The sequence below is a fragment of the Ursus maritimus genome, unplaced genomic scaffold (assembly GCF_017311325.1).
Source record: "Ursus maritimus isolate PB19 unplaced genomic scaffold, ASM1731132v1 scaffold_2, whole genome shotgun sequence".
NCBI lineage: Eukaryota > Metazoa > Chordata > Mammalia > Carnivora > Ursidae > Ursus > Ursus maritimus.
This window is the reverse complement of record NW_024424452.1, coordinates 74,227,118-74,250,257: the sequence shown is the minus strand read 5'-3', so window position 1 is coordinate 74,250,257 and position 23,140 is coordinate 74,227,118. Positions and strand designations below refer to the sequence as shown.

General features: G+C 43.0%; 2 protein-coding genes across 13 annotated transcripts in view; one reads left to right on the top strand and one right to left on the bottom strand.

Moving 5' to 3' along the window:
- Positions 1-1,347: 1,347 nt before the first annotated feature.
- LOC103667688 overlaps positions 1,348-23,140 on the bottom strand; it is a 24,304-nt gene continuing 2,511 nt past the window's right edge. The window contains exons 1-4 of one of the 9 annotated variants that reach the window (XR_005836363.1): positions 13,545-13,720; positions 4,401-4,600; positions 4,083-4,273; positions 1,348-1,704 (exon numbers count right to left, since the gene is read on the bottom strand). Coding sequence is in view for 3 of the 9 variants with exons in the window: in XM_040636193.1 (XP_040492127.1) it covers positions 4,083-4,273; positions 4,401-4,612 (403 nt within the window). In the remaining 6 variants the exon portion in view is untranslated. Of the gene's footprint in view, positions 1,705-3,586; positions 4,274-4,400; positions 4,812-13,544; positions 13,721-23,140 lie in introns of those variants that run through there. The other 8 variants (XR_005836362.1, XR_005836361.1, XR_569820.2 and 5 more) reach the window with 8 other exon arrangements.
- LOC103667691 (selectin P) overlaps positions 11,124-23,140 on the top strand; it is a 40,430-nt gene continuing 28,413 nt past the window's right edge. For 3 of the 4 annotated variants that reach the window (XM_040636192.1, XM_008695882.2, XM_040636191.1), the window contains exons 1-2: positions 20,119-20,327; positions 21,961-22,347. In XM_040636192.1, the coding sequence (XP_040492126.1) occupies positions 20,129-20,327; positions 21,961-22,347 (586 nt within the window). In that variant the 5' untranslated portion in view covers positions 20,119-20,128. Of the gene's footprint in view, positions 11,777-20,118; positions 20,328-21,960; positions 22,348-23,140 lie in introns of those variants that run through there. The other variant, XM_008695881.2, reaches the window with a different exon arrangement.

Here is a 23,140-nt window from a genome sequence, read left to right as displayed (position 1 = left end):
CATCTGGGCTCTCTCCATAGTTTGGGTATTGTGGGCATTGCTGCTATAAACATTGGGGGGCAGTTGTCCCTTCTGATCACTGTGTTTGTATCCTTTGTGTAAATATGTAGTAGCACAATTGCTGGGTCATAGGGTAACTCTATTTTCAACTTTTTGAGGAACCTCCATACTGTTTTTCAGAGTGGCTGCACCATCTTGCATTCCCACCAACAGTGTAGGAGGGCTCCCCTTTCTCTGCATCCTCCCCAGCATCTGTCATTTCCTGACTTGTTAATTGTAGCCATTCTAAATGGTGTGAGGTGGTATCTCATTGTGGTTTTTATTTGTATTTCCCTGATGCCTAGTGATGTTGAGCATTTTTTCATGTGTCTGTTAGCCATTTATATGTCTTCTTTGGAGAAACATCTGTTCATGTCTTCTGCCTATTTCTTGACTGGATTATTTGTGTTTTGGTTGTTGAGTTTGATAAGTTCTTTATAGATCTTGGATACTAGCCCTTTATCTGATAAGACATTTGCAAATATCTTCTCCCATTCTGTAGGTTGTCTTTTGGCTTTGTCGACTATTTCGAAAACCCAAAGACTCCACCCCAAAATTGCTATAACTCATACAGGAACTCAGCAAAGTGGCAGGATATAAATCGATGCACAGAAATCAGTTGTTTTTCTATACACTAACAATGAGACAGAAGAAATAGAAATTAAGGAATCAATCCCATTTACAATCACACCACAAAATATAAGATACCTAGGAATAAACCTAACCAAAGAGACAAAGGATCTGTACTCTGAAAACTACAGGACACTCATGTAAGAAATTGAGGAAGACACAAAGAAATGGAAAAACATTCCATGCTCATGGATTAGAAGAACAAATATTGTCAAAATGTCTATGCTACCCAGAGCAATCTACACATTCAATGTAATCCCTATCAAAATACCATCGACATTTTTCACAGAGCTGGAGCAAACAATCCTAAAATTTGTATGGAACCAGAAAAGACCCTGAATAGCCAGGGATTGTTGAAAAAGGAAACCAAAGCTGGTGACATCACAATCCGAGACTTCAAGCTGTATTACAAAGCTGTAATCATCAAGACAGCATGGTACTGGCACAAAAACAGATACGTAGATCAATGGAACAGAGCAAAGAACCCAGAAATGGACCCTCAGCTCTATGTTAAACTAATTTTTCACAAAGCAGGAAAGAATATCCAGTGGAAAAAAGACAGTCCCCAAATGCTGTTGGGGAAACTAGACACATGCAGAAGAATGAAACTAGACCTTTTTCTTCCACTATACACAAAAATAAACTCAAACTGGATGAAAGTGACATGAGACAGAAATCCATCAAAATCCTGGGGAAGAACCCAGGCAGTAATCTCTTCGACGTTGGCGGCAGCAGCTTCTTGCTACACACGTCTCCAGAGGCAAGGGAAACAAAAGCAAAAATGAACTATTGGGATTTCATCAAGGTAAAAAACTTCTGCACGGCAGAGGAAACAGTTGGCCCAGGGGCTTTTAAAGGGGTTTAGGGCAGTTCATTGGCACAGGGAGTGCAGTGACCGCAATGTTTCTTGATCTCGTGCAGACTCGATACTACCAGCTGCAAACATTATCTCCGGGCTCAGGGGTTGCAAGATGGTCTGATTCTTGCTCCTGGTGTGTAGGAGTATTCCGTTCTTTCTGCAAAGGAGGGCAAGATCTATAGATGCACAAAGAGAGGTTAGTAAGATCATTTGTGTGACCCAAAAAAGAAAAACATTTTGCCAAAAACTGCTGGGCTAATCAGAAAGCCGACATGGCTTCAAACACACATCGTTCCCTCTGGGGCATGAGAACGTTAGGGTTCTTCACTCCTCAGGCCAGTGGTCTGCAAATCGCAGAGAACGCAATTTAGCTCTAGTCCAGATCCAGGGCCTTAGGTCAGCAGGTAAGGAGTGCATCAGCTGGGAGCAAGTTAACCCCTGAGACCTGCTGAGATGCTGTCCCATACGCTTTGGCCCTGGTAAGTAAGTCCACTTGTAGTAGTTTTCCTGGAGAAATTATGGGAAAAATAGAGGCAAAGATAAATATCTTGGGAGGTCTTGCAGTGTTGTTTTTGATAACAAGAAATTACAAACAGCAAGAATTTCTTTAGGAAAGTGTTTTAAAAGTGCAATTTCAAAAAAGTTTATTATTTTCTTTTCATCATCATGTACAAAGGTGTTTTTTTCCTTTAAGCTTCTCATCACGTAAATATTTTGAGTACAAATGGACTACTAGATGTGTGATTTTTTTAAGATCCTAACAGAACATAGGATAACAATTTGGTCTCCAGGTTTTATTAATTTCAATTTTGTATCGTATATCAAGGCAGATCTATCTGTGTGCCTTATTTCTTTAAAGAGCTGCTTCACCTATAAATGTCTATAGCTAGTAGCCCAGCCCTTCAGGGTGTAATTTGAATAAATACATCTATAGTCTGTGAATTATCCTAAAAGTTTTAAAAAGAATGACTTCATAGTTCTTTTTTTTTTTTTTTTAGATTTTATTTATTCATTTGACACATAGAGAGAGAGAGAGCACAAGCAGGGAAAGTGGCAGGCAGAGGGAGAAGCAGGCTCTCCGCTGAGCAAGGAGCCGGATGTGGGACTCGATCCCAGGACCCTGGGATCACGACCTGAGCTGAAGGCAGATGCTTAACTGATGGAGCCGCCCAGGTGCCCCTGACCTCATAGTTCTAATAAAGAATATTATTTACCTAAAATGTGCTAGCAGCATCTTACTCAGCCATAAAGCAATAAACTTCTCAATAATCTTAATTTTGATGTTTGGGTAAATAATGGAAACTTTCTATTTTAAGGAGATGTATCCCATCAATTGGATTTAGTAACTTAAAAAAAAAGGCAGCTCTTCAGTGGAATTAATAGTGATATAAATGTTTGATATGGACAGTACTTTTATAAAATATGCTTCCTGTAAATTTTTAAAAGATTTTATTTATTTATTTGAGAGAGAGAGAGAGAAAGCATGCACACGTGAGAGAGAGAGAACACAAGCAGGGGGAGCATCAGGCAGGGGAAAAGCAGGCTCCCTGCTGAGCAAGGAGCCTGATGCGGGACTCAAATCCAGAACCCTGGTATCATGACCTGAGCCGAAGGCAGACACTTGACCAACTGAGCCATCCAGCTGCCCCCACTTTGTAATTTTTTACAATAAAATAAATTTTTTTATTTTAAACAAATAGCAAGATTTTCACTAGTGTGGGATATTTTAAATACGTTCTGCAGCATTATAAAAGAGAATATTATGCAGCCCTTATAAAGGCTGATTAGAACTATATTAACATAAAAAGATGTCTTTAACATACAGCTAAATTTTGAAAACTAATATACAAAAATAAAGCTTGAATCTATTTCTGCTGAAAATTTATTTGTGAATATATGAATTTTAAAATGCTGAAAGCCTACCAACATGTTAATAGTGGTTGTCTTTGGTGGATAAGATGGATGGCTTTTACTTCTTTTTGCCTTTCTGTATGGCATGGATCTCTTATAAAAGAATATATTACTTGTGTGTTTCCATTTTAGCAAAAGACCATTTTCTCGTGGAAATTTATTTTTATTAATTACATTGACAGGCAAGCTACAAAATTTTAGTTTTATTGTCATAACAAAGACTGAAACAATAAACGAGCCATCAAAAGAGAACACTTATTAAGCATAGTTCAAGTACAAGAAATGGTCACCCAAATCACCATCTCAAATTACGCCTTTTCCTGTCTCTTAATTGTTAAAAGGAAAGGAAATCCCCAAGCGACCATGACACCTTTTGGTAAGACAATTCCCTTTTATCGGGAGCCAGGATCATAGAATTATGTGAGGATTAAAACTTTGGACTCGATTTGATTACTTCCAGCCAAGTCACTTTACACAGCTGTTATTTTTCCGATTCTTTATTTTATTCTAATCTGTTGTTTAATGTCATAGCTGGAGTTTACATGTGTTTCAATAAATTACCCATCTTGATAACCAAGATATTTACAAGAAAAGGAAGCAATTGGTAGGCATATACATCAGGTTTGAAACAGGTCAAAATTACCTATCCTCTCGCGAGACTCATGCTGGGAGAGGCACAATTAAAAGTTGCCTTTGTGGTGTTCAGGCCTGGAGAACGGCAGCCTCTGGGTAAGCAGACACGCGGGCAGATTGTGCAAGCAAACTTCTCAGTCCCAACTTCAGGACAGAAATACTGCTCAGGAAGCCATTCCAAAAGTACACCTCCAAATCTATCTGAAAAAAAAATCTAGAATTTCTTCAGTTCTACTATGTTTTTGTTGAAACAGAAAGCTGTGTAATGGGTAAGCCAGGGGTGGCAGGAGAGGACCGGCTCAGATGCAGGGAATATGATGTGACTCACGTGGATTTTTAGTGAGTATACGGAGAGTCAGAGGACGCAAAAACAGCTGAGGCATGGTTCCTGCATTGGAGAACTTTACGGTCGCTGAGGGAGACCGAGGTCCATGTGCAGCCAGCACAGGCAGTGGCTCAGGGTGCCCAGGGAACCCAGAAGGCAGCATGCTTTCCCTCATGTGACTCTCCTGCCTGCCGTTTCCAGCCCTGCGGAGAATACTGTTCCTTTTCCACACAGCAGTCCTTCAAGGGTCCCCACCCCAAACCCTTTGCTAAGTTTTCCTTTCAGAATGAAGTAGATGGGGGAGCACCTGGGTGGCTCTGTTGGTTAAGCATCTGCCTTCAGCTCAGGTCATGATCCTGGGCTTCTGGGATGGAGCCCCGCATCGGGCCCCCTGCTTGGTGGGGAGTCTTCTTCTCCTTCTCCCTCTCCCTCTCCCCCTCCCCCTGCTTGTGCTTGCTCCTGTTTCTCTCAAATAAATAAATAAAATCTAAAAAAAAAAAAAAGAAAGAAAGAAAGAAAGAAAAGAAAGAATGTATGAAGTAGATGTGTTGCCTTTTCTGACATTCATCCTGACCCTCCTATGCTGTAAACCAGGCCAACCAAGAAAGAGTATGGGCTCCTCTCCGGCATCCCAGCCTGTCCACCCACTGTCCCTTGGCCTCCTCTCCCTTTCAAAGCCCCTTCTCTCCTACTCTTTGCCTTGATACTGTTTGTGGCCTCAGGGTTCTGACTCTTAGATCTCCTTAAGGTCCAAACCTGCCCGTCTGACTCTTCCCAGGGCCTCCCTCATTTAGTCCCTAGAGACTCCGCCCTAAGATCTAACTGGCCCAGACCCTGCCCCCTCATAGAGTTCACACCCTTCCTGCCAGTATGAGGCAAGGGTCTCAAAGGAAGTCAGATATTTTTTACTCTGAACTTAGGAATTTAGAGGAATATGTCAAAGAAAAAGAAAAAAAAGTTTTACATTCACCAGACTCATAAGAAATTTATTATAGTTGAAGATAATACTTAAAGTATATATGCAGTGTGTGTCTGTGTGTGTGCGTTGGGAGAAAGGGTAGTATGCTTAATCTGAAATTGCTGAACTTCTTTTTTTTTTGAGAGAGAGAGAGAGTGAGTGAGCATAAGCAGGGGGGAGGAGCATAGGAAGAGGAGGAGAACCAATCCCAAGCAGGCCCCACACTCAGTGCTCAGTGCTCAGCCTGACTCAGGACTCAATCCCATGACCCCAAGATCATGACCTGAGCTGACACCAAGAGTTGGATGCTTAACTGACTGAGCCACTCAGGCTCCCCTGAAATTGCTCCATTTCTAAAACCTAATAAATATTAGCATTTTCAGAAATCATAGAATTGGCTACCTAGGCAGATTCACAGCTGTACGGGATGCCGTGGGAAGCTGATATCCTCTAGATTGGTGTGGTTGGGGCAGAAACCGCAAGACGCACCTCATGTCTAGCCCAGGTTCTCAGCTAGCTCACTGTCTGGTTGCACTCTGACCACCTCCTGGTCTGTATGGGCACGTACCGTCCCATATCATCATCTCTCCTTTCTTTGCACGTGGCTTACATCTCCAACTGGGTTGATAGCTCCTAGAGGAACATTCCGTGCAGACTCAGCAAACTGACTTTCATATCTGTGTCAAGTCCCAAGTTCTAGAGAAACGTCCCACTGATAACACCCAGTCAATAAATTGTTGGTGAAAATGCTGTTCTATAGACAGATGTTTGACTAACAGGTCCTATTGCATAATCTCCCATCTCTTAGTTCGCAATTGAAAAAAAATTAATTAGCTGTAGGAGCACTTTTCTGAATAACAGGATGTGCCTCTGAATGCCAAATTAGTATTTTTATTTCTACATTTGGTTGTCCTGCCTCTAGAATGCAAGAGGTATTGGTAACTCTGAGGTTGTTATTAGTCTCAAGAGCAGTTCAGGTCATCAAACCAGCTTTGCTGGATAAAATTTTGTAATGAAAGTATGTTATGTCTATTTCTCCCAGTTTGATATCTATTTACTATTTCAGAGACGTATCCCCCCAAACAATGAATGACTTCAGAGAGCAGGCATAATTGCCAGTAGAGGTAACCCTTCCCAGTGTGCATCGAAAGAAAGGAAATTATGTGATGCAAAGTTCAACAGCTCTTTAATCTTTTATTATACCTGATCTTGGGAAAGAGCAAAGCGGGTCAACTAGGAATGTTGTGGGAAACTGTAGAGGCTCTGACCTGCATAATCTTAGTCTAGATGACTGGATGGAGGCTCGGGAATTAGTCTGTTCTCCAATGTTTTTAACAGTCAATGTCCACAATAGTCAAACTATGGAAAGAACCCAGATGTCCATCGACAGATGAATGGATAAAGAAGATGTGGTATAAATGTGCAATAGACTATTACTCAGCCATCAGAAAGAATGAAATCTTGACATTTGCAATGATGTGGATGGAACTAGAGGGTATTTTGCTAGGCAAAATAAGACAGAGAAAGACAAATACCGTATGATTTCACTCAGAAGTGGAATTGAAGAAACAAAACAAATGAACACAGGTGAAGGGAAGGGAAAATAAAATAAGATAAAAACAGAGAGGGAGGCATACCATAAGAGACTCTTAACTACAGGAAACAAACTGAGGGTTGGTGGGGGGGATGGGGGAAGGGGTAACTGGGTGATGGGCCCTAAGGAGGGCACGTGATGTAATGGGCACTGGGTGTTGTATGCAACTGATGAATCACTGAGCTCCTCTGAAACTAATAATACACTATACATTAATTAATTGAATTAAAATTAAAATTTTAAAAAAGAAATTAACCTGTTCTACTTCCCACCCAATCTTGCCTTTTTTCCTCTAAATTGAATTGGAGCATTTTTATGTTTGCCTCACATTTCCAGACAAAAAATACATTCCCCAGCAAATTGGCAGCAACGTCCCTTTGTGATGAAGGCAATTGTAACCCAAGCAGCGTCAGTAACAGCAACCCTGACCTGAGACGTGACCCCGTGTCCTGACACAGACATGGGGAGTAGTTTGATTCAGTTTCACTCTTGATCCATCTTTCAGTACCAGAGCTTTTGAGCATAGAATCCCCACCAGACTGCCAAGAGAAGGGGGTCAGAGGAACCTCTTCTTCCCTTCCCAGGAAGCGCTTTGTACTGACTTTAATAAAACAAAATAAAAAAAACAGAGTTTAGTGTGGTATTGTTTCACTACTGGACTTGAATTTCAACCCCAACCTTCTCTTTCGTCAGCTCTGTCATCTTGAGCAAGGCATTTAACCCCCCAAGTCTCAATTTCCTTTTCAATAAAATGCCAATCACAATAATGTCTGAGTAGAGGGACCAGCTACGTAGCGGGACTACATAAAGCCGTTGTGAGCTTTCAGTGAGATACAGATATTTAAATGCTTCTCATAAAGTCTGGCCCAAGAATAAGTACTCAGCAATCGTAGCTCATAAGCCTAACACTATCTCTGCTTCACTTCCTCAGTGACTCTTAAATAGTCTATTCACGGTATTCATTTACAGACAGGTCACTGTTTGATTATGTTTCGAGCGTTCTAGTGTAGGTGATAACCTTTCCGTGGTTATCACAGCCTTCTGGTAATCAAAGGGCCCCAGACACAATATGCTTTTGGAAGAGTGAAAATACTTGTAATAGGAAAAACCACTTCCTAATGCATCGGCTGGGTGTAGAGTATTTTCTGTGTGTACGTGTCCAGCCACCGAGCTTGCACAAAAGAATCCTGCTTCTTCCACTCAGCCGAAGGGCCGTTTGCACCCAGCTCCTCTTCTGCCCTCTCTCTCCATTGCCCCCGGCAGGTCGTTAGTTAGCTGCCCCCTTGTGCGGTTTGTGCAAGAATGGCTGCATTTGCTGGCTCCCCCACGGTGTTCATAACCATCTGTTTCTGTGTCTGTCTGTCCCCCGGTCTTTGAGCCCCTTCAGGACCGGGACTGCGTCTTGTTCACTTAGACGACAGCACAGTGCACATCCTCGTGAAAATATATAGGATGACTAGATGAACCCCCCGGGCTGGGGCTGAGAAGGCATAAACGTGGCAGTGTGGAATTTGTCCTGAGAATCCAATTTCTATTTAAGGTCATGTGTGTGGACATGTTTACTGTCTGAGCCCTTTGCCCAGATGACTGATTTCTCTGCCTTTCCTTCCCGTTCAAAAACTGGAGAGCAAAGATAGAGAAAAGAAATGCCTAATCACAACACCACAGACCAATTTAAAGAGTTTCAACAGGAAGATTTAGAAGCTCGAGAAAGTTGTGTGTGATATCCGAAAACTGCATGGGGAGGGTTGACATCTTTGTTCATGACTGTGTCAGCCACCAGGGGAGGGTCAGACGCTTCAAGCGAATAAACACAAGGGCTCCTTTTGTCTGGTAAGTTCTTTTTCTTCTCCCATTTCCCCCTTTCTGGGAAGTTTTGATAAAGTCCATTCAGACCATGGGAAGAGTTAACTTTATCCTTCTTGTTCCTTTTATGATGTGTGTGTATCTCTACTTACATCTACTTATATATTGTGTTTTGTTGTTGTAACTACGGTAGAAATATATTTTAAAGCATCGCAAAGGCTTATGATATATCATCAAATAAAACAAACAAAAAAACATTGTACTGAGTGTATAATGGGATTCTAATTTCATTCCAGTTCCACGGAGTTAGGGGAGATTTTTTTTCCCCTTCTTTGTGCTTTTCTGAAATTTCTTGTCTTTTTCTTTTTTTATTAACAATGAACATATAATATTGACAACAAGGGGGAAGAGCTATATGCTCTTTTTAAAGTTCTAGCCTGTCATCCTGCAGCCTGTTATGTAGAAAGTTCCCTAGAGTTCTCTGAGTAGAGGCACCAGCTGTACAGGAGAATTAAGTGCCTTCTGTTTCACATGATGACAGATGGTACACGTGCTGACATCCATAACACGGCCTAAGACTGGGCACGGTCCAGGTATTGTGGCTGTCCAGAGACTCCCAGGGTGCTCCAAGCCTTGACTGACCTAGAATGTTCTCCCCACCCGATGTAGTAATGCTTATTTGAAGTAAGACTTCAGCTCTGAAATCACTGTCTCTGGGGAGGCTTCCTCAGGTCAAGCTCCCATCATACCCTTTCCCTGCAACACATTTTTTTTCTTTCTGCATTTATTCATGTGGTTTTTATTAATATCTAATGCCTCATCCTAAAAAACTAGAAGTGTGAGGTCCACTAGGGTTTACCAAATCCCCAGTGCTAGGATGCTCCCTGGAACCTTGAAAGAACGCAAATCTTCGTTGCCTATACGAATGCATCCATGCAATAGGAGAAGTAGAAATCCGAGCGGAGATGGGAGGGAGCATTTTCATCGTGTCTGCCCAGAGTCCTCAATCTAACTACTGCATCACAGGTAGCAGTTGAGTTGTCCATTGGCCCCCTCTGCCAGACACAACAGGAGAGGAAGACTAACGTACGAGAGGGGCTCATAGACTATGAAGAGAGGAGAAAACATATGAAACAGATAAAGCACACTACTAATTAAACTACATTGGCATTATATTGTATTTCTAATGGCCGCATAAATAAAAACAACCTAAATTTTCTGCATTGACGATACCCATTTGAGCAAATGGTATTCAGGTTTTCAGCCTGAACAGCCTTTCAACAAAGTCAAGTGTGTTCCCACCATTCTTCTTCCCAGAAATCCTTCTCTACTTCCCTCAGACTCCCTAAAACTTAACATTATCCAACTTAAAACACATTATCAATAAGGACCTACAGTCTACAGGGCACCTTTCCTCCTACCCATCTGAGAAATTTTTTGAAAGAAGGCAATGCCACGAAGAGGGCCTGCAGAGTGAAAATAAGCACAGAGGAAAAGGAGGCAAATCTCAGGCAAACGAAAGCCCCCATGCACACGCTCTCTCTGTGTGCCAGGTGTGCTCCAGGCCCTTCCCATATAAATCCACTAATGGTTAACACTTCCACGCAGTGACTGTTATCCTTGTTTATTATTGAGATAGCTGAAGGAACTGAGTCACAAGGAGGGTCGTAAGTTGCCCAGGACACCCCGCCAGTGGCTGGCAGAGCCCGGCAGTCTGGCTCCAGGGGCTGGGCTCCCAGACACTGCATCACGTGAGCTGCCCCATCCTCTCTCCTCTCAGTGTCCTGTGTTCCCCTCCCGTCATTCCTTCATTGCCACCTCCCTCCCCAGGCTTTCTACCTCTATAAATTAATCCCTTCCTCTTGGCCCAAATTGTTCAGTGCAAATGCAGCCCCAAGCTCCTTAGATCATCGTTATCTTTGGACTTCTTTCCAGATCCTTCCATTTTATCCCATTTTTAATCTACCCACGAGAGGCTATTTACAAACTGTAACACCATGGGGTGAATGAAGAGTAACACCCACTACCGCACAACTAGAACTCCAGGAAGATAAACGGGAGGGAGGGTTTTCTGACTTGACCCTGAGTACGCAATACTTGATTTGAGGCTGGCTGGTAACAACTCTGAGAAGTAAAAACAATGCCTTACTTGGGTTGAGTTCTGACTGTGGGCCAGATATTGTTTCAAGCACTCTCCACGTATTAGCTCATTCAGCCACACAACAACGGGTAAGGTGAGATCTGTCACTGTCATTCTGTTCCACAGTTGGAAAACAGAAGCATGGAGAGTGTAGGTCATTTGCCTAATGGCTCCTCAGGGAGCTCAGCCACAGAGCCCAGGTCTTCAGCACTGAGCCAACAGCCTCCTACTCCCACACACGAAATTTCCAGTTCTACATCTTTTTTTCTGATACAAGAAGCAGAAGTTCTTTTCTAATAATGACCCATGTCTGTTATATTTCATGTCAAGACTGTTTCCAGCAATCACCCCCTCGTTGCCAGGATTTTCTCAGTGGCTTTTTCCTTTTATTTTGTATTATTATTTTTGCTCCCTTGCCTCAGAAGCCTGCTGGAATTGTTAACATTCACCGAGATTTCACAATAACTGGAAAATTTACACTGGGACATTATGATTAAGACAAAGCATATTTTCCAAACATACGACCTTAAACTGGGGCTCCTATCATAATCAGAGGAAACTTGACTCCTGGGGGATGTGGGCACTATTCCTGCACCTCTCAGCCCGGGATGTCCAGGAGTGATTCACACTTGCCCCTGTCTCCAGACCATCCCCCGTGGAAGTAGGTAACCTCTTGCCCCCCGGTGACCACTGCTGCTAAGTGTTATCAACTGCTCCGGTATTATCAACATCCAACTTCATGGGAAGGGCTGTGGTGAATTTCTGGAACTTAAATAGGAAGTTGCTTTTCTAAACAGCTTGACACTGAGGGGAGGCAGCAAGACTATAAGAAGTCTGGGTTGGGCAGACGGCTGAGAGGAAGCCGAGGCGCAGAGGAGATGGTAAGTCCATTTCTCTGTACTCTGGGAACGGGAGGAGATGCCGTGTGGAGACTGAGTCAGGCAGGTGAAGTGAGAAAGAGCAGTAGTCATGGCACTTTATGCTGAATAGCCCTTTGGAGGGTGAGGATGTCCAAACCTGCGGTCCGCTTTTGACCCTCTAACATCCTTGGGGGTTGAGGTTGCTCTTTCCATGTTATGAATGAAGCCACTGAGCCTTGCAGAGACCAGGAGTTTCACTACGGCTTGACCACTAGGCTTGACATTGTCTGGATCTGGACTTCTGTCCTCTGGGTCCACTGCTGCTGTTTTTCTTATTAGAGCTTGCAGAAACTCTCCTGGTGCGGATCTCAGTAAACACTTGGCCACCTTCTCCAGGATTGTTCTTCCCTCTGGCTTGAAGGCAAGGCTAAGCAGGTGCCTTGGGACAACCTGCGATTGAATGTGTTCTCATCCCAGCCCTCCTAGTTCCCTCTCGGAACCCTAGGAGTCTCCCGGGACTTCCGTGGAGTATCCACACTGTTTCCATTTCTGCCTTAAGTCTCTATCCTGTTAGGGGCTCCGTTTCTTCATCTGTAAAATAGATATAATTCTAGCACTCTACTTTATAGTGTCATTGTGAAGGTTACATAAGATGGCACTGAAAAGCATTGAAATCTGAGGCTGGCACATGGTAACTGATTAGTAAATGCCAGCTATTATCGTTGTGAAAAAGAAAAAAATTTGTGGAGTTTGGGATCCAGGAAAGATACAAGGAAAACTAGACATTTTTAAACTCATTAACAGATAAGACACACGGTTTCACTCCTGACTTACCAGGGGTACCTCCCATCGTCCCGGGGTCCAAAATCCTGCCATCTGTGGCTAGCAAGGAACCAACTGTCTCTGTTTTTGAGCCCCTTTCCATGGGATGCCAGAAGAAAGCAGCATTCAGACATGATTCACCCCACCTCTCTGCTTTACTACAGTACACTTCTCAAATATTTGCAATGGGGATTTTCTGAATAGAGAAGAAGACTGTGAAGGGAACAGGAGTGAATCGGAGTCTGTCCTGAGTTTGAACACCAATGACATGGAAATGTGGATTGCTTTTGTCTCATCCTTTGCACATCATACATCCTCTGTATTGGTCAACATACATGGATAAGGAGTTAGTCATCTCTTCCTCTATTCAGTTGGGACCCTCCTCTATTTCAGAAGTATGTTGATACATCGGATCGTGAGGTCCTTTGAGGTTCTCGTGAAAATACAACTCTTCATCCCAGATGAAAATGCAAACATCCACATAAGCACACAAGCACAGTGGGTTCCCCAACCTGCACACGGGTCTTAGGTTAAGAACCCCACTCTATGGCTTCCTGGGCTTTATGCTTAGAGACTCCTCCCTTAGCATCTTGAAACTGGGCTGGAACTCTGCAACCTAGTGCTGAGGACTCCAGCTCTAGAACTGTTTTCTATATTCCAAAAGTAAGACCTCTTCCTTTGCCCCTGGGCACATTTGGCTCTTGGGATTCAGGAACCTCAACCCTCTGTGTGTAAATTTGGCTTCAATTAACCTCTAGGTCCTGAGGAAAGAGGCTAAGGTTTATTTGGTGGGGTGTTTTCAATCAGATGACTCTCAAAGAGGGGGAGCTCTTGACTGGGAACTTGCACTTGAATTATGCTGATGTTAGTCAGAGTTTTAGTGGGATAAGGAACAGGTCTGGATTCTCTTCCATTCATACCTTAACCATCTTAGATCTGGGGCTTTTAGTTCTTACTCTTTCATTACCTATTTTTCAAAATGTAGTTACATGGTTCATCTTCTCCTGGGCTGGCCACTGGCTCTTAGAATACGTAGCTTCAGGGGCGCCTGGGGGGCTCAGTCGTTGAGCGTCTGCCTTCAGCTCAGGGCGAGATCCTGGCGTTCTGGGATCGAGCCCCGCATCAGGCTCCTCCGCTGGGAGCCTGCTTCTTCCTCTCCCACTCCCCCTGCTTGTGTTCCCTCTCTCGCTGGCTGTCTTTCTCTCTGTCAAATAAATAAATAAAATCTTAAAAAAAATATGTAGCTTCAGAATTTTGTAAGTGGAAGCTTATTAATCAAATCTTGGAAAGTCAAAATGATCTACTGCATAATGGGCAATACGGAGAAAAGCCCCTGGACCAATCCTAGAAAGTAGGGGTGGTTTTATGAACAACGTTTATTACATTATCTTCTAGGTGTCTCACTTCTTTGATTGAAAAGCAGACAGAAACTTTATAAAGTCAAATTCAAAATGATTCCTTTATATTTGTAGGGATATAGCTCAGTCATGCTCCAATGGACTTTTAAAAATTAGGTATGCTACTTTATTTTTAATGCTAGTATTTCAACCTAAATAATGGTCATTTGTGGTCTAATTTAAATATGTGCTTTGATTCTTAGTGTTGATGCTCTGGGATCCTTCTTATCTTTATTTCTAATCTGCTGTTGGCCTAGAGACCTCTTTCTTTTTTTCACTGTGTTTCATTTTCTACCTTTAAGCTGCTGGGGCTACTAACATCTGTGCTATGCCAACACCACTACCATCCAGAAATTTCAGGGAAATATTGTGGCAGTTGTGATGCCTTGTGAAACCTGGACTCTGCCACCAGCAATTTGTATAGTTCTGCCTCCTCCACGACTCTCACGTCTACCTCCCACCTTTGCATTTCCATTGGCCCCAGCCCAAGATAGACCCCCTTTCACTCCCGCTGGGACTAGTACAGTAGCTTCCCCTTTGCACAGCACAGCGTCTCTGCCGCTGATTCATCAAAACCACCATAGTCAGGGGCATCTCTGTGCAGAGCCCTAGCAATTAGATAATTAGATCCCTTCTGCTCGCTGTACATCAGACCCACAAGTTCTGGCCCCAACCTGATGTGGTTTGGAGTAGACAGGTTCAGAGCCAGAGACTGCCTAGGAATTCTTGAGACTTTTTTTGGTGCAAAAAGAGTGTTTTTGTTATAGCACAGGGACAGGACCCGTGGGCAGAAAGAGCTACACTGGGATTGTGAGGAGTGACTGATAATACAAGATTTTCTATCCTGTGGAAGGGAGGGTGATGTTAGGGTTCCAGGAAATTGAGTCTGTAGCTTTCTGGGGATTGTTTTCTTATTGTAAATTGTTAAGACAGGTGCAAACTGATGGAGACTCCTGTCCTCCATGACTGTGATCTCTATCAGTTAACCCTTTGTTTTTCCCTTTCCTTTGTTCTTGGGCAGCAGGGAGTGCCTGAGGAATGTCACACAAATCCCACCCAGGAGGGGGGTGGGTGGCCCGGTGCTAGCTTGTGCTGTGCCCTCAGCTCCCCTTTCAGTTCCCTCATCAAAGCTACCTTTCCAATTAACCTCTAGGACCTCCCAGTTTTCGACATCAATCAGACTATATCATCGCCTCTATTAAAATCCACACCCCCCAGCCCCTGATTCCTCTTTGCATTTAGAACAAAATCTCATCCCCTTGTTTAGTTCCCAAAGCCCCGGAATGATCTGTCACCGGCTTCATGTCATACTCTTCCTCCCTCTGCTCATTCCATTCCAGCCACAGTGATGCGTCATGTTCTGTGAACACCCTACACTTTGCTGCCACTCAAAGCCTTCACATCAGCTTTTCCTTCTGTCTTTATTTCTCTTTTTCCTGCTTCTCCCTGCCTGGCTTCTTCTGGCCCTTCTGCTTTCAGTTAAAAATGACGTTCTTAGAGAGATCTCCCCCGAGCTCTCTGCCTAAGGTAACCACCCAGTCCCTCTACCACATTAATTCCCTACCTGGGGCTTATCACTAGCTTCCAGGGTTCATCTTTGTTTGCTATGAACTGTTGTGTATTTATTGGCATTTCATTGTCTGTCTTCCTCAATAGAGTGTATATTCCACGAGGACAGGAATGATGTCTGTTTATACCATTTTAATGCCAGTGCCTCAAAGAGTATCTGACACATTGTAGGCATTTGATAAATTAATATCTACTGAAATAAGCAATGACAAAGAACAGGGGATAACAGGGAGCACCTGTCTTGGTGGGGGCAGTGATACTGGTGATAGAAGAGGCTCCTTTCAGGGGGTGATTTTTGGATTTATAGAGCCAGGTACACAGAAAAGGAGAGGGTGTTCTGGGCCATAAGGAGAATGTAGGGCACATATAGTGCATTCTGGAAACCGCAAGATGTTTTGTTATAAATGCATTGTAGAATTGTGTGGGGGTGAATAAACTGAAAGTTAATGGCAGGACATGAGACTAGACAAAAGAAAGAGGCCACATTTTGAAGGGTCTTTCATGTGTCATCTTGAAGAGTTTGTGTTTATTGCTCAAGGTGTAAGAACATCTGATGGACTTTAAGTAGTAAAGTGATATGATCGGGCTTTTGTGTTAGGAATATCCTTCTGACTTCATTATAGAGAAAGAACTGAAGATGGGTAACCTGAGGAAAGAGTAATTAGAAGATGTGCAGGGACGAAAGAGTTAATCCCTGCACTAGTATCTTAGCGGTAAGTGGAAATCTAGAGAATGGCCAGGTATCTGGTCAGAAGGTAAAGTCAATAGGATTTGATAACAGGTTGATGTGAAGGGTTTGGACAAAGGAGAGAGATCCTTGGTCTTCCCTCCATGGCCCACCTGATGAAGGACTTCAGGGTCACGGGGTTCAGGTCAGTGCGACCGTCTGCTAGTCAGAGCCTGTGCCTCTTCTATGAGCCCCCTTTTGTGCTTTCTGAGAGTCACACTCACTTCAAAGGGTTAGATTGAAATTTGCTCTCTTGTCCCCAGCTGCTAAGAGCTGCTGCTATTTGATGCCCCTCCAGGCTTTCCTGAAACACACCACCCATGATAACAATCCTTGATTTCCCCACGTCTCCACATATCCGTCTATCTTACCAGGATGACAAGAGAGTGAGTCCTCCTCACTTGTTCCCTCACACTGGATGTGAGCCATCAGGCCCCTTGCTTCTCTCACACCCAAATAGAATGAGACAAAGTACCAAGACCATTTTTTTTGCACAGCTTTCTTGTGCTCTTCTGCCTAATCGTAAAATACTTTTAAATTTGATGCAACCACTGCTATAGCCCCTAAATACTGAGTAATAATCATCACGTATTTTTTCAACATTTTCCTACTCAGCGCCCACTTTTTACTTTCAGTCATTTCTCTGCCATTGTTCTTTATTTGTTCATTTATTCATAACATATTTATTGGGCATTAAGCGTCTGCTCTCTATTATAGCTGAGAGTCAGACCTAAGTCATCTTGGCCTTGAGAAGCCTCTGCCAGCAGCATTCTCCTCTGTACATTCATATGCCTGCCCTGTGTTTGGATTGCCGATGTCATGCTCAGGAGGGAAGTCAGGGATGGAGATGCTGCCTGCAGGCCATTCGGCACACAGATGACCAGAAGAAGACCTCAGGAAAGCAGATGAGTGATAAGAGAATAGGGTCATGGAGGCAGGAACCCAGGGAAATCTCTATCTCTACAAGTGCAAGCAGAGGGTTGAGATAGATTCAGAGGAAGACTCATCAAAATTGCTCAAGATGTCAGATAAGAGTCAAGAGAAGAACCAGCAGAAGGATTTTAAATAAAAGGAAGTAGTCAGTAGCATTTATTGCTGCAGAAAGGTCAAGGAAGATAAGAAGGGACGGTGTTCACTGGGTTTGGTAATTAGGATTTCAGTGGCAAAGTTAGCAAGAGCAGTTTCGTGGGCTGCTGGTTGGAGGTGGCTGGAGAGTAATGGGAAGCGAGGAAGTTGAAGACCCTGAAATGAAGAGGAAGGAGAGAAATCAGTATTGGGGCAGAAGGCAAACAGTCCAGGGAGGGGCATTGCCGATTTTGCCTCTAAAAGCGCAAAGCTGTGGTCTACAACATAGACAGGGGAACAGAATTCCTTTCCGTGGTACCATTTCTGCCAACTTTATACGCCACCCTCGATGCCGGCAGCCACGGGACTCCTGCTGGTATCCACCGCCTCTCCCTAAGCAAAGTGAGGGCAAGAAAAAAACACTTGGTCTTGCACTTTCTCTCTGCCCCTCTCTTCACCCCATTCCTCCAGTTCTTAGGAACAGTAAAATTAAAGATAACCACAGTGTGAAGCACTTTAATGAAGGTTTACACGGGCACAGGATGTGATTCTAATGACCCAGTCATAGACTATTTCCCAGTAACTTCCAGTTCAGAGTTGACTGCCAGAGAACATTAGAGTAAAGATTAGCAGAGCACGTGGCCATTTCTCTTAGAGACATTTCTTTAGTAACACAGGAGAACAGTCCTTAGTAACACAGGGGAACAGTCCTTAAACCTCTAGGATCTTAGAGTTGAAGATGACACTGTAGAACGGGAACAGATGGGAGAAAGCCTGCCCACCCCAAGGAAATTTCAGAGGAAAATGACCACTCAGAGAAAGATTCTCAGGCACCGTCCATTCTCCATGCTCACACACAAAACCCTTGTCCGTTGCTACTGACTTACTCTGTACCCTTACAGTTCACAGAGATTTGAACTTGGGTTCCATTAAACATGGACAGAATTAGTGAATCCATGAACCATCTGAAACTGTCTTAAAAAAAATTGCAACTGTGCATTTTTTGAAGAATCCTGACTATAGCTCTTACCAGACTTTCAAAGGAATTCAAAAGTCCTGCAAGAATAAGAATCACTGTTACCCCAACATCCACCTTGAAAACCTTAAAATTTTAAAACACTTTCTCTCTCTCTCTCTCTCTCTCTCTCAATTCTGTTTAAACTATATTTCAAAGTTTAAACAAATTAGTTAAAATGTGAAACAGCTCTTTTGGCATAGTGGCTAGAGTTGGGCACTGATAGGGAAGCAGGAGCCTCCCCTGATCAGCCTCCCGCACACTTCCTTGAACTTGCCCTAAAGCCAGAGAAACCCCTAGAAATGCTCTAGGGAGAAATGTACAGGGAAACAAACACTTTCAAAAGGCACAGGGAAAGCACCACTAGATTACAAGCACTATACTTCTCCTGAAGAAAAGTCTCCAGCCTACTGGAGAAGAAACCCAGCACACATTCCAAGGTAAATATTGGGCTCCCCTGCATGAAATCTACGTAATTGTGTTCTTAATCAGTAACATTTCTGCTGCTTATGCCTCTGAAAGAATTTTGGAAAATTGTGTAAACTCTCACACCTTTCTAAGTGGAAAGCTAACTTTTTTGGTCGTTAAGTTTTAAAACCGATAAAAGATGGGATGTCCAATACATTGTAAAGATTAGCCTTTTACAATAAATAAATGTCACATCATTTCTTAAAATGTATTACAGTGGAATTAAATGCTATAGTGATCTAAGAACCCTCATCACTTAAAACATGAACAAGTTCTGGATAATAGGGAATTTTATATTATTTGTTTTCTCCCCTTTAATACCTATTTCTATTCTACTTCCTCTGCAGAATTCTAACCTAATATAATACAATTTTAAGCTTGAAGTCTTTACTTGATCACTACATCTTACTTCCTCACAAAAAGGGTAATAAATCAAAATTTAAAAGATTGAATTTTGTGGGGCTCCTGGGTAGCGCAGTCGTTAAGCGTCTGCCTTCGGCTCAGGGCGTGATCCCAGCGTTCTGGGATCGAGCCCCGTATCAGGCTCTGCTACTGGGAGTCTGCTTCTTCCTCTCCCACTCCCCCTGCTTGTGTTCCCTCTCTCGCTGGCTGTCTCTCTCTCTGTCAAATAAATAAATAAAATCTTTTTTTAAAAAAAAGATTGAATTTTGTGAAAGCATATGTGATTTTAGACTCCCCAACCTTCAGTTCTTTCATGTGCGACAGGAGGGAATTGGATAAGACGAGCATTCCCAGAACTTATGTGCCTAAAAACATTTTTAAAATGTTAACACATTTGATGAAATCCCAACAGAAGGGAACTTGTTAGAAATAATACTTGCTATTGATCCAAATGGAATAAGTTTATTATACATATTAAAATATATATGTAGTATGCATATATATTAAATATTGAATAGTACTGGGGACATAGCTGAAATTTTCAAGCAAGAAGACAAAACATAGATCAAAAATACAAAGTAGATGGGATAGCACAGGACAATTCACTGATGCCCCGTGCATCAAAGTATTGGTCAGTCAGGGAGTTTGGACGCAACTTCTAGTATTTTGGGGTATGGCATACTAGCTCTCAAAGGGAGATTATTGCATAATAATAATGACTTTTCTTACATGAATATTACAAAATATTTCATAAACAAAAAATATTAGTTGCACAGAGTAGTTACTTGATACGTATTTGTCAAATGGAAGAAGCCGCAAATTCTGTCCTTGGCATTGGTTCAGGGTATGACTCGGAAGCAGAGCAGTGAGAAACAAGAAGGAAGCAGAGGGCTTGAACCTCCAGCCTGATGGAAACAGGGAGGATTATAACTCAATATAATGATTATAACAAGAATTTCTTTGGCCCCGCTGATTTCACATCAATGCTAAAAAGAAGTCTTCTTTTCTTGTTTCAGGCCAGCTGCCTAAAAACCATCTGGAACTGGAGATTTCAGAGTGTAATCTTCAGAACTGCCCAACTCCTTTGCTTCAGTGCCCTGATCTTTGGTAAATTTTATGTTAACCCTTCATCTGGGCCTGAGTAATGAGGGGACCTTCTCCAAGTAGGAGAAGTTAAGGATGGTAGCCAGTTGTTATGAGGCATGGGAATATTCTCCCCGCCCAAATGCCTGGGGGAAAAAATGCACCCGACGCCATCACGTTGCTGGAAGGAGTCTGGACAAACTGAAATGGACATCTTCAGGACCAATTATCCATTAGGCACAGCAAGCATTGGCCCACAGTACCGTTAGGGACCTACAGAAATGTCTTAGCATACAATACCAATGCAATTATACCAATACAATTATACTGATGCAATTATAAAATATAGTTTTGAACATTTTATTATGGAGGAAGGGGCTGATTAAGGCAAAACTAGACTCCATGGAGGTCAATAATGCAGCCCTGGTGACACCAAAATAAAGTTTTAGGGGGAAGCAATGCAGCAGAGGTATCAGTGAGGGAGAGACAAACATAAATGACCCTCAGGCAGGCAGCCGAGGACAGGGTTGACTAGGAGCAAGACTCTATAAACAGGAAAGAGAGCCACTTCCAGGTCTGATTGCTTGCATTGTACACTTCTTCACGTGGGATCTGGCCTCTTCTGGCCCGGGTGAGTTCCCACTGGCTACAAAAACAATATCTTCCATCAGAGTGCCCCTGACACTTTTGAAGAGCACGTACTTTATTTCATTTAATACCACAAACATGTCTTCAAAAGGCTTGTTTTAACATGTAAGCGAGCGGAAATGGAGGACACAGCGTAATTTATCAAAGCGAAACAGTCAAGAGAGGTGGAATGAGCGTAAGATTGCAGATCCGGAGATTTGATTTGTAACCTGCCCCCCACAAACATGTTGTGTTTCACTCAGCAAGTATTTATTGAACACCTGTTAAGTGTCAAGCTCTGAGCTTGGTGTGAAGGACCCAGAGAAAAAAGAACAGACCACTATCAGGATTCGCAATCTGGCATCTTGACATGTCACAGAAAGAGACATTCCAATACCTAGTGATAAAGGAGGTGGAGGCAGAGATGAGGTGCGGCGGGAGCCTGGAGGAAGGAGCGGCAAGCCTACCTGGGCAAGTCATGGAATGCAGAGGGAGGAAAAGTTTACAAGGCGTACGTGGGGAGGGCAACCAGAAGAGCAGGAAGAGCATTGCAAAGGCACAGAAGTGGGAGTCTGTTTTGCTAAGAAGGTAAATATGGTGGGTGATGAGGCTGGGCCAGCAGGTAGGCTCCAGATCACAGAGCATCTTATTTTCCATGTGAAGAGGTAGAACTTGTAGATTCCCATCTGCCATCAAGACAGTTCATGTGTCATTTAAATTGGGCAAATTATGTAATACGTCTCTTCCATTTATGAAAGATTAGACGATCCAACTCTTATCATTATGATTCCAAATCTCTAATACTAAGGATCCTCAGAGTACGATTTCCTATTCTGACTTCACGTATATATTTTTAGGTGAAAGATGGAAACTACCCTTCTTCCTTTAAACTAGATTAGACATAAAAGAGTCATGTTTTAGGTATTTGTCTTCCAGTCAGAAGCTCATCTGACTACAAAGAAGTGTATTTATACTCACAGAAGCCTTCTGGTTAGGGATGCTAACCTGGCATTTACTCTCCTTTACGCAGAATTAATAAAGCAGAAAGAAGTGGCAGCATGGACCTATAATTACAGCATAAAAGCATATTCGTGGAATTATTCCAGGATATTCTGCCAGAAGCACTACACGGATTTAGTGGCCATCCAGAATAAAAAAGAGATTGCTTACCTCAATGATGTCATACCTTACTACAACTCTTATTACTGGATTGGGATCCGAAAGATCAATGATAAATGGACCTGGGTGGGAACCAAAAAGCTTCTCACCAAAGAGGCCGAGAACTGGGCTGACAATGAGCCCAACAACAAGAAAAACAACCAGGACTGTGTGGAGATCTACATCAAGAGTGTGTCAGCCCCTGGCAAGTGGAATGATGAGCCCTGCGCGAAAAGGAAGCGAGCGCTCTGCTATACAGGTAGGATCTTCTCTACTCCGAAGTTTGTTTAAAACAAATGCCTTTCCTGGTTCATTAACATAGACACTGCGGCGGTAACATTGAGTCACAAAGTCAGGGATGTGAGAGCAAAGAATAAACTACAATCAAGCTGCGTTATTGAGCGCCTTGAAGAACATAAGATCAGGATTAGAGAAAACTGGATTTTGGAAACTAGAATCTTACGATCATTTATTTTATGATTATTTGATCCACCTTCTTCATTTCATATCTGGTGAAGGAGATGCTCAGGAAGTTTTAGTCTCCTAAACTTTAGGTCCGGAGCTTTTCTGCACCACTCTGCTGGTAGAAGTCGAAAGGTGGCCTGGCCCCGTCCCCAGGAGACCCGGCTGTAACTAATATGGTGCAGGCATTGCTCTCAGTTCATGGGGCAGGAGTCTGTTTTGCATTAGTTTCGTCTAGTCCTCTGGAGAACCTCAGCAATGGGGTCTAGTACTCTCATGTCACTGATAAGACAAAGGCTCGGGCTAGTGAGGGATCTCCTCAAGGTTCTAAGGCACTTGGTGGTGGAGTTGGTTTCAAACTCATGATCTAAAGTTGGTGTTTTTTAGCCACAAATGCTACGGTACTCTCTGCTCTCCATTCTCATGACACAACATGAGAACATGACCAAGAATCACAAAAGCTTTACAGATTCCCTTCAACAACAGCATGTGTTCAGCTGTGTTGGCCTCGGGAGGGGTTGGGGGTGTGAGGAAAGGGAAGAGGAACCTGGTAGTGTATTTGCTTCTCGAAGTAAGCAGTTCCCAAGTAA